The 16,370-nt window shown below is 38.6% G+C and overlaps 1 protein-coding gene across 1 annotated transcript in view; it reads right to left on the bottom strand.

Annotated features, from left to right (window-relative positions):
* The window catches only part of LOC122549388 (uncharacterized), a 510,886-nt gene that overhangs the window by 304,563 nt on the left and 189,953 nt on the right, over positions 1-16,370 (bottom strand). The window contains exons 7-8 of the mRNA XM_087985979.1: positions 3,261-3,419; positions 1,613-1,696 (exon numbers count right to left, since the gene is read on the bottom strand). Coding sequence (XP_087842105.1) covers positions 1,613-1,696; positions 3,261-3,419 — 243 coding nt within the window. The remainder of the gene's footprint in view (positions 1-1,612; positions 1,697-3,260; positions 3,420-16,370) is intronic.

Raw genomic sequence — 16,370 nt, 5'->3', positions numbered from 1 at the left:
TCTATTCCTTGTTCCCAGAGGGAAAGAGGGCCATGAGGAGACAATCATCCTGAAAGTATAAGACCGGTGATCTCCCAAAACAGTGGATTTGAAGAGTTCGTTGATCACCAAGATAGGCTATGAAATTGCTTATTATTTTTGGTCCTTGGAGTAAGTAACTTCAAAACATTAGGATTTTAATCATGTTTTGTTTGCCATGTTACTTAAAAACTTGAATGAACACATTTTATTTTGAAAAGTTAACATCCTCATTCCTTATCAAATTCTTTATCATGAAGAATAGAAGGTGATTTTAGATGTACATGTAACTTGCCTGAAGCTAGCTTCAGGAGCCCTAAACTGTTTCTGGGTTTATGAATTGCCTGATGTCTGTCCTATAACTTTCTGGTTGAAGAAATGCAATAAAATAATTGGATTGCTTTTAAGTCCTGCCTTTGGAAATGGAGGAGTGAAAATATGATCCAATTATTAAATTTTTAATATCCTTACAAAAGATGATATTATTTCCTTTCTATATTATCTAAACATTTTTTTTGAAGTTCTCATCTTTCATTTTTTCATGGGATGTGCCATCACTGACAAGGCCAACAAGGCATATTCTTGACTGCTCTTTGAACTCAGAGACTTGCTAGTTTATTTCAGACAGCAGTTAAGAGTCAATCACAATACTCTGGATTCTGGAGATTCTGAAGTCACATGTGGTACAAACTGGACAGGGTTGGCAGATTTCCTTTCCTACAGGACATTAATGATCGAACTGGGTTTTTACGACAATCAACGACAGTTTGATGGTCACCATTACTGGTATCTACATTTCAATTCCATATTTATTCATTGTTATAATAAAATTCTACTGGCTGCCATGCTGAGATTTGAGCCAGTATCCCCGGAACATTGGTTTATGAACAATTCAGTGCCAATACGACCACACCATCATCCCATCATTCTTTTATTTTACTGCTACTATTTTTCACCTTGACTATAGTCCTTACATTCCTCTTGTTTTTTTAATCAATGCTAGTTCTAGTTTAATCATATTCCTGGTATTAACGTTTTCATCTTTCTTGTCATATTTCATCATTCTTTAATACTAATTCCCTTGCCCTTTTGTATTCAGTCCATAACAAATTTGAAAATTCTCTGTCTCTAATCTGGATTTCTGTTTGCTAGCTCCTTTGTGTGATTTATTGAAATCTTACTTCTCTATCTGCTTTTCCAATCGAGAATCCTGATGAAGATTTTGGAGAAAATAACTGAATCATCACATTACGGGAGGTATTTGATAGTTTAAGAGAATGACAAACCATAAGGTAACAGCTTGGAGTTAGTGTCAAAAGGTATAAAATTGCTATAAAGCTTTACTCCATTGATATTTGGAATAAATGTAGGATTCTGGTTGAGGGAAAATATTAAAGTACAAATTGATACTACACAAAACCTCAAGCTGACATTTGTTTGGAATATCTACAAAATTTCAAATCTATGAAATAGAAGACTTTTCAATCTTAATAAAAGTCTACTGGAATTAGATATGAATCCTAAGAATAAAATGACTCGTGTTTTTTTTGCATGAAATGTTGTATTGGCATCAAACAAAACTTTAAAAACTTGCCTGTTCCTCCACTATTTTACATTTTTCATCTTGAGCTAACTGCTTCATTCTTAGTTTGTGGATTATATCTTCCTTGCAAAAGACCTGTAGGTGAAGATGAAAATGTTTTCAGAATCAGAACAGCACAGAAGCAAGCAATTTGGTCCATGGAGCTCATGCTGGCTCGTTGAGAAGCATTCTAGTCAGGCCTGTTCCCACACCCTAATCCCACTGCACTGCAAGTGTATTTCCTCAGAATCTGTCCAATTTCTTTCTGAAAAATTGATCATACCTATTTCCAAAACACTGAAAGTCAGTGACTTTAAATTCATTATCATGTAGTACTACATAAAAAAAGTTCTTCCACACATCTCTCACTGAAAATCTCAAATCTTTGTCTCTTAATCCTTGAACTATCAGACAATGGGAACAACCTTTCTATGTTTTCTAAATCTGTTATAATCTTGCATATTTCTATCAGATCTCCTTTACTAAGTGGAGAACAACCTTAACATCTCCAACCTGTCTGTGTAGCTGAATTCATTCATCCCTTGAACTATTGTGTACCTTCTAAAAGATCTCACATCACTCCTTATGTCTGGTGAGCTGACATGAACACAATTTCTCTCGCTGCGGCCTTTACATTGGTTCAGCATAATTCTCGTTCTTTTGTATTCTGTATTTCTATGTCTTCTAGCTGTGTCATAAGATGGGCCTGAAGGAGGGTTTGGTTTATGCAATCTTGTCCAATAAAATGTCTTTGTCCAACAATGAGTAAGAATTGCATAATAGGGATCCTCCTCCCTTCTGAAGATGTCACAGCTAACGTGTTGCATCACATATAAAAAACTCAGTGCTTTTAACTGCAACTCAGCTTTAAATTTAATTATTTGCACACATTCATTACAATCATAACCTTTACTCCAGTAAATAACGACCACCTAACTATTCTAATCCCATTTTCCAACACTTGGCCCATAGTCTTCTATGGAGAAAGTGAGGTCTGCAGATGCTGGAGATCAAAGTTGAAACTTTATTGCTGGAACAGCACAGCAGGTCAGGCAGCATCCAGGGAACAGGAGATTCGACGTTTCGGGCACAATAGAAGGGCCTGTGCCCGAAACGTCAAATCTCCTGTTCCCTGGATGCTGCCTGACCTGCTGTGCTGTTCCAGCAATAAAGTTTCAACCATAGTCTTCTATACCTTGAGATGATAAGTACCAGTACTTCTTTGATGTTATTAGTATTTCTGCCTTTACCACCCTTACAGGGAGTAAGTTCAAGATTGCTATCATCCTCTAGGTGAAAATTAATTTCTTCACATCTGTTCTAAACATTCTGCCTCTTACGTTAAAGCTAGGCCTCCGGTCATTGATTCCTCTACCAGCGGGAAAAGCTCCTTCTTGTCTACTCTGTCTATGCCTCTCATAATTGTATACATCTGATTCAAGTCTTCCCTCAGTCTCGTCTGCTCCAAAAACAAAACAATCCCAGTCCATCCATTTTCTTTTCGGCCAGAAGATCCTGATGGCTGTTGCCTTACAGCACATGACGTAGCCCAAGATCCTATATGCTCTCTTAACTATTCTCTCCATATTCTGCTCATTTCAAAAATGTATACATTTCAGATATATTTGCCTGAATATTCAATGAAAATTCAAGAAGTCACCTCATTTGAAAGGATATCTTGTTCACTTTGTGCAGTGATCATCCAAGCTTCAAGTCGTGCTCGTAAGCGTCCATTTTCTTCCACTGTTTCATTATACTGCTGTTGAAGTTGTTTTATTTGATCTTTTAGGTCAATAATGGTGCCTTTCTTCTTTTGAACCTTTAATTAGGAACATACACCTTAATGCATAATGATTGTATGAAAAAGACATAATGAAGTTGTGTTTCATTGTAACAATAAATTGTAATTAAATCATAGATAAACATAATATTTTAATCAACAACAAACTGGACTAAAACAACTGCATGGCAAAATTAAGATTTGAATTCATTTTGAACAAATTAAAAGAACAGATATGGGTAGAATTGATCATCAAAAATTTCATAAATGACAATGACAACATATTGAGTGACTATATCTCAGCTCTAAGACACTGCAGCAGACGTTACTCAGGCAAAATGTCTTCAACTGATGATTCAATAAGCTTCTTCTATCATACAGTCAAAAATGAAGATGTTCACTGCAACTCATCACTTAATCCAGCAACCTGCCACCAAATGCTGCAAGATCTGGACAACATTCAAACTTGGGCTGTTGAGTGACAGAGAGCATTTGAATCATAAAATCACCTATTTTTCACATGTAAAAGCATTATCATTGCTGAATCCCTTCTTCTATGTACTGTAGCATAATGGTCACTAAAGACAAAAAACTGTAGTGGAACACCATGGCTATGAGCGCAGTCCAGAAGCAAACACTTCTGGTTTTTACAGCAAACACTTATCTCTTGACTTCCCAAAGCCACACCACTATCTACAAAGTACACTTCAGGAATATGATTGAATACTCCTCACTTAGATGATAACATTCAATAAGCTTAATGCTATACAAGACAAAGCAGCCCACTTGACAGGCACTCCATCAAATCACAAAATATTTTTTCTTTCCCAAGGGCTCTTCTTGAGATTTTCTTCAGAGTTACTTTCTGATTTTCGGGCTCTCTCTTTTCATTGTCACTAACTCATCTATTAGGTGATGCAGTAACATAGCAATATTATCTGTGAGGTTTTTGGTCTCTCACATCCATAGAATTAGAAGAATTCATCAACATCCACAATATGTAACAAGTCTCATTAAACTTAAATCCACAACATAATATAGATTTTCTAAACTTATAGTTAGATTAGATTACTTACAGTGTGGAAATAGGCCCTTCGGCCCAACAAGTCCACACCGACACGCACCCACCCAGACCCATTCCACTACACCTAACACTACGGGCAATTTAACATGGCCAATTCACCCAACCTGCACATTTTTGGACTGTGGGAGGAAACCAGGAGCACCCGAAGGAAACCCACGCAGACACGGGGAGAACGTGCAAACTCCACCCAGACAGTTGCCTGAGGTGGGAATTGAACCCGGGTCTCTGGCGCTGTGAGGCAGCAGTGCTAACCATTTGACAATACTTTGCACAAACATCGGTATGAGTGAAACAATTTCTTCCTCAAACAGTTGTCACAAATATTCTACACCAAAAAGCCATCACCTTAACACAGCTTCCACAGACTGAAGATGTCACAGCTAATGTATTACGTCACATATAAATAACTCAGTGCTCTTAACTGCAAACTCAATTTTAAACTTAATGATTTGCACACAAATTCATTACATTCGTAACCTTTACATTTTGTTTTTCCCTGTATAGTAATTCCTGACTTAGGTAGCCATAAACTAGAGATTCTATGTTCATTTGCAAGGAACTCATTACCTTAGTGATTTCAAGTTTTCCTAGGTCCCAGTAAGCTAAGTATTTTTCATTGATAGGTATGAAACAGTCCTCTCTCCTTTGATAGCCTCTTTCACATGCTGCCAGCAGAAATTCCACACCCCCATCCTCAGATCCAGCAGATGGCCTTGCTCCTGGAAAAAGACAAGCATCCAGCCAACAGCCACGCTGTGAAGAAATAGCCTCCAAAGAAAGGCACAGCCCACTGCCATGATAAAAGGCATGGCCCCTGGCAAAATGTCAGCTCATAGCCCAGCCAATAGGCACGATCCCTAGCAAAAGGCACATTCCCAGCCAAATGTGGCTCTAGTTCATCTGACAGTAATCTTCCTGCCACCATTGATCTTTCTTAACACCTCACTGCATCTCCAATCACATGCTGTTTTCCTTTAATGTTTCAAGCATTGGAGTGAACCAGCCTATAACTGGAGAAGCAACTCCTCAGCTATTCACTCCTTGAGAAGGTGAGAACTGGAAAGACGTACATTCTACAGGTTGCTGGAAAAAAATATGTCCACAAAGAGCTAGCAATCTCTAAGGTGCAGATTTCTCCTTTCCAGACAGTTTGAATCTGGTACTATGTCAAGTGAGCCTCCGGTAATGAACATCCAGCAGACTTAGTAGCCAATCAGATTACAGTATTCTCATTGAGCAAACAGATATTGCTGAAAAAGCTCAGAAGGGTCATTTGACCTGAAACGCTAACTCTAAACTTCTCTCCATGGATACTGCCAGACCTGCTGAGTTTTTCCAGCAATTTGCTCAGTGAGAATACTGTAATATGGTCGATTGACCCTTCTGAGCTTTACCAGCAATTTCTATTTTTGTCTTAAATTACTCTTAGGTGACCAGAGAAGCTTGTAAATGTAAACATATTACACCCTCAAAAATGTGTGTGTTACAATATGTACAATGTGATATCCTTTGCTTTAATTCTCTTCATCGACAAAGGGAGTTAACAGGAAAGTCATATTATGACTACACAAATATACTCCTTACACCTTGGAGAATTCACCCATTTAGTAAAATCCGACCTGCTTCATTAGAATTAAAGCTAATGAAATAACACTGGTATTTTGCTTGATATATTAGTCTGGGTTTTGTGACACTCATGACTCCTAAGATACTGAAGCAGTCCTTGCCCATTTGCAGTAAGACCTGGACAATATCCAGGTTTGAGCTGACAAGTGGTAGGTAACATTCACATCATACAAGTGCCAAGTAATGACCATCTTCAACAAGACAGAATTTAACCATCGTCCCTTGGCATTAAACGGCATTATCATCATTGAATTTCCCACTGTCAACATTTTGGGGGTAATCATTGACAAGAAACTGAACTGGATTCATCACATAGACTAGGAATCTTGCAGCAAGGAACTCACCTTTTGACTCCTCAAAGTCTATGTGCAATCGACCGAGTACAAGTCAAGATTGTAATGGAATAAATCCCAGCTTGCCCAGATGACTGCAGCTCCAACACAGGAACACCATGGAAGCACATCTCCTCCAAGTCCAAGGCACTCAGCATCCAGACTTGGAAATATATTGCCGATCCTTCACTGTCGCTGGGTCAAAAGCCTGGAACACCCTCCCCACAGCATTGTGGGTATGTCTCACATCAAATGGATCGCAGCAGTTCAATAAGGCAGCTCATCGGCATCTTTTTGAGGGCAACAAGGGGTGAGCAATAAAAATCAATACTAACATCTTGTGAGTGATTATTTTAAAAATTAGCCATATGGAATAATGCTCCAACATGGATATACTGTATGGAGGGCAGGAATGATTTTAACAAACACAGACAAAATGGTGTCAATGGCAATAAGGGCTACATCTGCAATTATTCAGTGACAGGTTCCTTTTGAAATAAACTGCATGCAGGAGCCCCTGTGCTGTATATAACACTACGGGTTTGAGCAGTTGGGTACTGTGCATCTCTGCTCCAGACTGCTTTTCATTTGTGCATCACCTTTCACAAAGCAAAAACAGAGAAAAATCTCCACTGGAAAACTGACATATCTGGTTTGAAATGGAGCTATAACTAGGATCATTATAAATTGCACATGAATTAAATTAAGAATATGATAAAGGCTTATCTCTCCACGCTTCAGGCTCACTGCCTTTATTCCTGATGAAGGGCTTTTGCCCGAAACGTCGATTTCGCTGCTCGTTGGAAGCTGCCTGAACTGCTGTGCTCTTCCAGCACCACTGATCTAGGAATATGATAGGCTATTCAGCCCTTTGAGCCTGTTCCACAAATCAATACATTCATAGTTGATCTGATTGAAACCTCAAATCGGCATTGCCACCAACCCCAATAAACTTTAATCCCTTTGCTTTTATCCCCTTGAGAAACATTCTGCCTTAAAATTGTGATGCTTCCACTATCTTTTTAAGAAGAGGGTCTAAAGACTCATGACGCTCAAAAGAAAGAAATCCTCCTCCCCTCTTTTTTTTTAAATGGGTAAAACGTGTTTTTAAACAAAGCCCTCCAGTTCTAGATTCTTCGCCAGAAGAGAAACATCCTGTCTACCCTGTCAGGATCTTCTGGATCTGATGTTCAATCATGACCACAAGTCACTGCTTACTCTTCTAAACTTTAGCAGATTCAAGCTTAACCTGACCAAACGCTCCCCATTCGTCAATCTCTCCATGCCTGGTATTAGTCCAGTATACTTCTCCGAACTACCTGATCACATTATATCCTTCTTCGAATGAGGAGACCAATCCTGTTCACAGTACTCCAGATACAGTTTCACCAGTACCCTGAATAACTGAAGCACACCAACTTTTGTTTTCAATTCCCCTCATGATAAATGATAATTTTCTATTAGCTTTCCTAATTACTTGCTGTAACTGCATACTAACCTTTCACGGTTCAAGGATGAGGTCACCTAAATCCCTCAGCATCACAAAGTTCTGCAATTTTTCACTTTTTATATAATATGTTTCTTTTAGTCTTCCTGCCAAAGTGGAAAATTATACATTTTCCCACCTACATTACTCTTGCTATACCCTTGCCCACTGGATTAACCTACTTTTTTTTGCGGCCTTTTTATGACCTCATCACACGTTACTTTTCTATCTATCTGAAAAAAGCTCCACAGAGGCTGATATGCTGTCAATAAGTCACGAGGAGAGCCCTTAACACTGATCCAGCTTCTTCAGAATCAGTCCTCAGAGTAAACAGAATCTCTGGCCCTTCTGTTTATTTTTTTTTTCTCTTTTTTTCTTTCTTTATTTTTCTATGCTGTGTGAAATCTCCTGTTTTCTTTTCTTCTTTTGTTTGGGCAATGAAAACTCCTGTTTATCTTTTTTCTTTTTTTTTCTTTTAATGCTCTGTTTATTTTTTTGGAGTAAATCAAAATAGAGTTGGAGGGGGAAACACTTCTGTTTTTTTTAAAAAAAAATTTCCACACTACAGCCTAACTGCGATAGTGCTTATTTTTTCCCCCCAACACCCATGGTGTGTGTGTCCGCAGGTGTGAGACACAGTGAGAGACACAAGGTGCATGAACCTTTATTCAATTTCTACCACCAGGAAGTTAGGAAAACACCCGAGTGGCCAGTGACAAGCACTGCCCTTCACATCAAAGGGCAGGCACCTCTGTTTATTTTTTTTTATTTTTTTTTTCCTGTTCTTGTTTTTTTTTTCTCTTTTTTTTTCTATTATTTTTTTTTCCTTTTTTCTTTTTTTATTTTAACCCCCACACTACCACCTAAGTGCGGTAGTGCTTATTTTATCCCCAGCACCCATGGTGCGCGTGTGTGCAGGTGGGAGACACAATGAGAGACACAAAGTGCACGAATCTTTATTCAATTTCTACCACCAGGAAGATAGGAAAACACCCGAGTGGCCAGTGACAAGCACTGCCCTTCACATCAAAGGGCAGGCACCTCTGTTTATTTATTTTTTTTTTCTTTTTTTTTTTTCTTTTTCTTTTTTTTTTTTTTTAGCTCTAAGGCAGCCCGCATCTCCTGTTTATTTTTTTCTTTTTCTTTTTTTTTTTTTTTTTCTTTTTCTTTTTAGTTTTTATATATTTATATATATATATTTTTCTCTCTTTTTTATCCCCAGCACCCATGGTGTGTGTGTGCAGGTGTGAGACACAGTGAAAGACACAAAGTGCACCAATCTTTTATTCAATTTCCACCACCAGGAAGATAGGAAAACACCCGGGTGGCCAGTGACAAACACTGCCCTTCACATCAAAGGGCAGGCACCTCTGTTTATATCTGTCAGCCTGGACTCCCTGATTGGACCAGATTAACAGCTCCAATCAGTGAACTAATTTTGTATCATGTCCACCTCACTGACCTCATTACAATCGCTACACCCCTCTCACTGAATCTGCGGACACAGACCGTTTCTTTTGTTTGGAGCTCCTCCTGGGGCATTTTAGCACCAGGTTCCTCCAACTCTGGCCATGATATATCTAAAACACAATAGTTCACCTCTTGTGCCCCAAGCATCTTGGAAGAAATTCATTCTCCTCCTCAGGTGGCAAAGGCTTAAGGCAGAGACATCTGCCGTATCCATGTCAGATTCCGAGATATCTTCAATGATTGATGGAAAGGAAGAACACATGGGTTCTGGAACAGTTGGAAAGGCAGTCGAGGAGCTGGGAATCTTTTGCTCCTGCCCCATTTGTGAGTTTGCAGCTTTCATATGGTCCATGTGCTCGTTCAGGACCATCGCACCTACTTGAACTTTATACGTCACTGCACCTGACCTAGCGCCAACTGTGCCTCTTACCCATGCAGGGCCATTCCCATGGTTACTACATCAAACTTTGTTTCCCGAAGTAAACTGTCTCTCTCGTTTAGTAGAGTAGTGTCTGTCTTTGGTGTTTTTGGTGCAATTTCACCCTAACCGCCCGCCCCAGGTCTGAGAAGATTTAACCCGGTGTGGAGTTTGTACTGCTCCTTTTGCCAGACCATTGGATGACAGATGTAGTGCAGCTATCCTTATATGCCAAATGCCTTTCGACTTTCAGAAATTCTCAAATTGCCTGCTGGTAAATGATGGCCTTTCATTTGTAACCAACTCTTCCAGGAGTCCTTGCATTGCAAAAGATACGCACAATTTTTCTGTTGTTGTTCCCGTGTTTGACAAATGAACTCTACGCTTATCTGGCCACTTCAAGTGTACGTCCACATTGACTAATTATATTGATTGCATGAAAGGACCTGCATAGTCGATGTGTAACCAAGTCCAAGGTTTACCCAGCCATTTTCATGAATGTGATAGAATTGCTGGAGGTAATTTTTGTCCTTGTTGGTATTGCGGATACTTCTCCACCAACGCAGCTATGTCTGCATCCAATTCCGCCCACCACACATAAATGCATACCAACATCTTCAGTTTAGAAACCCCTGGATGACCCTGTTGGAGTTCAGCCTTTTGCTTGGGACAATCACTCTTGCTCCCCATCCTCTACTGTAATCTTGTTTCTCCAGATCCAAAAAGGTTTCAGTTTTGGTTGTGACAGCCCTTTGGTTTCCCAAGAGTGCATCTTTCTGTGTCCAATATCTGATATTGTCTTAGAAGTGTGTCCGAAAATTTAGAACCATTATGGATTCTTCCTATGGTAGTACCACCGGTTGTGCATCTGCCAGTGGGAGGCTAAATGCATCCATATTTGCTACTTGGCCTTCCAGACTGTGTTTCAACTTGTAATTATACAGGCATTTGTGGTCCATTATTATTATGTCCGTAAAGGTATTGGTGGAATTTCCTTTAAGTATGACTGGAAATCTTCCTTCTCTATATGGGCGTATTTATGCTCTGTATCAGCCAAAGTCCTGGGTGCATACACTATTGGGTGTTCCTCTCCATTCAGAGCTACCTATGAGCTCATTCTATGTGGGAAGGCATTGCATGTCAATTCAGATCTCAGTTGGGACCATAGTTTGCCAACATCTGACAGAATATTTCTTCACATCCTTAAAAGCTAATAGCTTGGTTATGTGACCAAGGCTGACCCTTTTTTAAGAGTTGATGCAAAGGTGCCAAGGTGAAGACCAGATTATGTATGAACTGTCCATAGTTCCCCAGTCCAAAGAAAGACGTAAGTGCTGATACTTATATGGGAGCTGAGGCACCTTTGTTCATCTTCACGTTATACTATAATGGGCAATACCCAGTCTTGTCGACTCTGTGGCCCAAGTAGGTCACATTCAAGGCCTGGAACACACAGAATTTGCCCATCTAAGGCCTACATCCACCTGGGAGAAATGCTTTAAGACTATGTCCAAGTTTTCTAAGTGGTCCGTATTGGTCTTCCCAGTTATTAGCATCTAACTAAATAGCAACCTGGGGTAGACCTCGTAAAATGTTTTCCACCGTCTGCCGAAAAATTGCACAGACTGACAATACCCCAACAAGCCCTTATAGGTATTAATTGGGAATTTTCATCTAACTGCAATTGCAAGTACGCATGGCTCATGTCCAGCTTCATGTCAAGGACAGACCCCTGTCAGATTTGCGTATAAATCTTCTATGCGAGGGATTTATTATTTATCCAGCTGTGAAAAGTGGAATACGATTTGTTTATACTCCCCAAAAAGGTGAACGAACCCATCGAGCTTCATAATTGGTAAAACCAGTGCTGCCCATTCTGCATATTGGACTGATTTGATGATTCCTTTGCTTTCCAGCCTTCTGATTTCTGCCTCTGTTTTTGTCTGGAAGGCAAGTGGTATTGGACAGGGCTTGTGGAAGCAGGAACTACCTCCTGGTCAACATACAAGGTAGCCTTGGCTCCTTTAATAAACCCTAGGTAATTAGGACTTCACTCAGGCAACCATTATCCAATTGAAAAATGTTGATCCAATCTAGCTGAATTTTTTTCAACCAATTTTGCCTCATAGAGCTTGGGCCCAGGCCTTTTACTATGATCAATGGCAACTGGATCAGCTGCTTCTCATAAGAAACCAGAACAGAAGTTATGCCCTTAGTCTCCCCCATATTGGTTCTCAGTCTAGCCGAGGTGTTGTGTAAACTTAAGGGTTGGAGTCCACAGCGAATTTTCTTAAAGACTGTTTCTGCAATCACTGAAACAGTTGCGCTGGTATCGACCACCATTAGAACTGGATGACCATTCAACTAGACATTTATTTTGATTGGTTCTGGTTTGGATGCTATAAAGCAATTTAGCTATTCCATACCAGATGTAGATGGATTTTCCAGGGTGTGCACTCTCCTAGATACTGGCCTATGAGCTCTCTTACTCACTTCAGATCCAGTGGGACTCTTTTGCTGTCTCGGGTCCACATACCAACAGCAACTACAATGGCTTGTCAGTCTGGATCCTGAAGAAAATTTTAACCATTAAAGACTTGACTTTGTTTTGGAGTTTTGCTGTGGGCTGACCTAGAGTCTTTCTATTCAGCATAAGTCTTGAGTGATGCTATGCAATTACCTTCACTTGTGGTGTGCCCCAAGCTCAGTCGAACTAGTGAGGGTGTCCACTTCCATCAGAATACCCTACAATCATATGTTCCATTGGCAACATTTTCCAAAAATGAAGCCAGTTGTAGTGCCCGTTTAATGTCCAGCTGGGCTAGTCGGTGCTTTTGCATGGTAACATCATTAATCCCCCATAATAAACAATCTCTCAGCATCTCTTTAAGGGTTAACACAAAGTTATATGCTTCTGCCAGTCGTCTTAAAATAATCAAAAATCTCTTTCTCAAATTGCTGTGTAAAACCTATAGTGTCTCAGAATTACAGGAGGTTTGGAGTCATAATATTCTTTATCTATATCAATTCTTGAAAGATTTTGTATCTGATGCCTCAAGGAAAATTAGGTTCCTAATAACCGAAAAAGTTACGTGTCCACAAGCTGACACTGACACACAAGCTGACACACACACAGACACATAAATACACACTCACAGGCACACACACAAAACACACACATGCATTTATGAGATAGTCAGGCACAATATTGGTGACAGATGAGCATTCACAGTGAAACACCACTAAAATGATGCAGACAGATTGTTAGGTTAATCAATACACAATGCCATTTTGGAGCCCTGTGCCTCAGCTGACACTTCATTAGCTTTTTACAGCTAAACACACTTTAAACTAAAATAAGGAACACCCACCTATTTGAAGGGAACATCAATAATTTATAGGTCTCTTAAAATACTAGTTGAATTGCCGTAGCTATTGGTCTAACTCCACAATAATTTGGTGCATTCTACAGTTAAAATTTGTGAGTAATCTACAGGCACTGATATGGCAGGTGCTGAAGTAGTTTTTGGTGGTTTTAAGATCAGAAATGTTACGACCTTCCAAGAGGCAGCATGGTCAGCAAACATCCTTGTAAAATTGGATGCCATTATAGTGGGACTAACAATGAGCAAATTGAGGCCTTTAAGAAGCATATCAATGGAGGACTGAAAGAACAAGACAGTGCCAGAATGGAAATGAGCAACAACATTTTGGATGAGGGTGAGGTCTATAGAATATGGCAGATAGAAGACTGGCCAAAAAACATTCAAACAGACTTGTCTCAAGGTGACAAAATCTTGAATGATCATTTCATTAGCAGATGAGTTGAGGCAGTGGCAGAGGAAGACAATGTTAGGGAAATGTATGAAATTAGACAGTTTTTATAAAACAGAAACTATCAGGTTGAAAACAAAGTTCACTGGTAAATCGAATCCAAGAGTGTAAACAGCCTGGTTCAAGCTGAGATTGTGGTTAGAGAAGGAATAAAATTGATCAAAGTGATATGGAGTTTGTGGTAGGGATCAATATAGATGGTTTTCCCAATGCCTAAATGAAGACAATGGTCGCTAATCAAAGGTGAGGTATTGGACAAGCAGTCTGTTAGCACAAATGGATGGGAAAAATGGAATGTTGTCAATGATATTAAATGTTATAGAGAAGTCATGCTGGACATGACAACAGAAAATTACATTTGATTTTTCATTACTGTGGTACAGACGCCAACTTGTTTGGACTGCCAAGGTAAAGAGGGGTGAAAATAGGAAAACAAACTTGGAAAGTTTCTTCTATAAGAATAATTAATTCCAAGATCCTTCCTTTAGAATTTACTGAGACAATGGGAGCAAATTTCCTTGGTACTTCCTTATTCCACCATTATAACTACAGCAGAAGTCAAGCATAAACCCTCATGCCAAAAGAAATATGGTAATGCTTAAAAGCTGTAAACATTAGCCTTACACAGGATTGATTTCATCTTAGTACATTAAATTGGACTTAATTAAAATCTATTAATATCAAGAGGGAGAGAATAGGAAATGGAAATATTTCACCAGCAATGGGTTATATTTTCCAGTAACAGTGCCACAACTTCTCCCCTCTCCCACTCTTAAGTACATATTCATATTTCCTGCCCTCCCCACGCCTTGAGCACATTACCATACATGAGTGGCGTAACCATATTTTAATTTGTCAATTCCTATGTAAAATAATGCTGTACTGCAATTCAAATCAAGCTGATTAAGGATATAAAAATTAAAATAATAAAAATGGATCTTACATACATTGAACGTTTTAGAAATATTTATTGAATGTGTATCTCCGACACCAAGGCTGAGGGTTGTTAATAGGCAAACTAAGGCACAACTATGCAGTGATCTGCTATCACACGCTGCTAATCATGAATACCAAAGCATTATAAACATACAGAATGTTGATAATATTATTCACTTGGTCCAAAGAAAACAAAAGCCTGCAGTTTTAGAATTTTCCTTTTCTTTGTTAGTAATTATTTTCTGTTGTAAAGTATTCAGAATTATACATCATACATATTCATTTAAAAAAGTTAAAACTGTTTGGAAAATTCAGAGATATCAACATAACCTTTCAGTCTAATTTTTATTTTACTTTATACATACATACCAACATATATGTAAATCAAAGATCCTGAGACTAATTGGTTAAAATACATTTGAGAAATATTCTTAGATACAGGAAAAAGACATGGCACATCAAATATAAATAAAATTATTAAGCTGGCTACTGACCTAATTATGCTACAAGACTGAAATCAAAGTATGATGAGGCCAGCTTTTAAGTCTGTGTATAATACAAACCATATGTAGAATCTATTTTATCAGAAGTCAGAAGGGCATTATTTTCCTGAAAATTACATATTCTCATGCAAAAACCGGATGGTCTTTATTGATGGACAATGTCGTAAAGCCATCACCGTGTTTATAGACATTTAATTGAAGACAGCATAAAACGATAAACTAAGAAACATGCATGGTTGACTCCTCCAATTCAAACCATAAATCATACTGATGTTCAGACAAGTCTCCCAGACACAAATTCTGATGATAGATGAACCATTTAACTTTGATTTTTGAAAGCAATGAGCTTGCTAGCAATACCTCACACTGACTAATACCACATATGGTCATGCAAGAACTCATCAGAAATCCATTTTTTTTTCAGATGCAAAAACAACTAGTGATAATATGTGAATGCAGTTGGGCGAGTCCAATTTTTATGAATTTAAAATCTTTTTTCTAGAGTACCAAATATCATTTGATACAAGGCAAATTCAGGTTGAAGACTTTTATTGCAATTCTCATTCTAAGTACATGTCTTGTTTTCCTTCTTAAGTTAGGCAAACTAAAGATATTTCACAAATCTAAATGAATGTATGCGAGCTGTGAGCCATATAGAAATTGTGCTTCATCAGTAATATAGCTCAGTTAATCAGACATTTCTTTGAAATATCACGAATTGTGTTGGATTGTAAATGACTTAAAATTCCACCTAGTGCACAACAGACTCCAGGTGGTGGCTCCCTCTGACTACCTCACACCTAAAACCAATAGGGGATTCAATAATAAAGCATGATAACACTGTCCAAAAAGCAGCTGCTTACCTTCTCTGGGGACTTATTTAGCTGTGCAATGTAATGCCTGACTTTGGGCCTTGTTAGTAAGCAGTTTGTGTGGCTGCACTTGCAGAGCAAACAAACAATGTTGAAATCATTAATTCAACCTGATTTAATAGGATTTTTCTTTTAGAAATCCCTTTCTACTCCATCTCTGCAGAATGTTTCCTCTCTTTTGGAATCTGACAGTGGAAACCATAAAGTTCTTTTTTTTCAACTGAGTTTCAAAGCTTTCTGGTTCCCTTTGCTTTAATTATTTCTGAACTTTGAGTTTCCAGGGACTACAAAGATCAGATATAATTTTCAAATACAGCAAACGTGAAATTGCCAGCTGTGAAAGAATAAGAACATATTGCTGCAAATAAAAATGGGCAGTACTAAAAAAAACACATACAATCTAAGGAAAGGAAAATAACCTATTCGAAA

Source organism: Chiloscyllium plagiosum, unplaced genomic scaffold, assembly GCF_037043375.1.
Source record: "Chiloscyllium plagiosum isolate Xiang-an unplaced genomic scaffold, Cpla_swu_hap1 HiC_scaffold_4, whole genome shotgun sequence".
In the NCBI taxonomy this organism is placed as follows: Eukaryota; Metazoa; Chordata; class Chondrichthyes; order Orectolobiformes; family Hemiscylliidae; genus Chiloscyllium; species Chiloscyllium plagiosum.
Note: the sequence above shows the minus strand (reverse complement) of the source record. Positions and strands in the feature narration are given on the sequence as shown.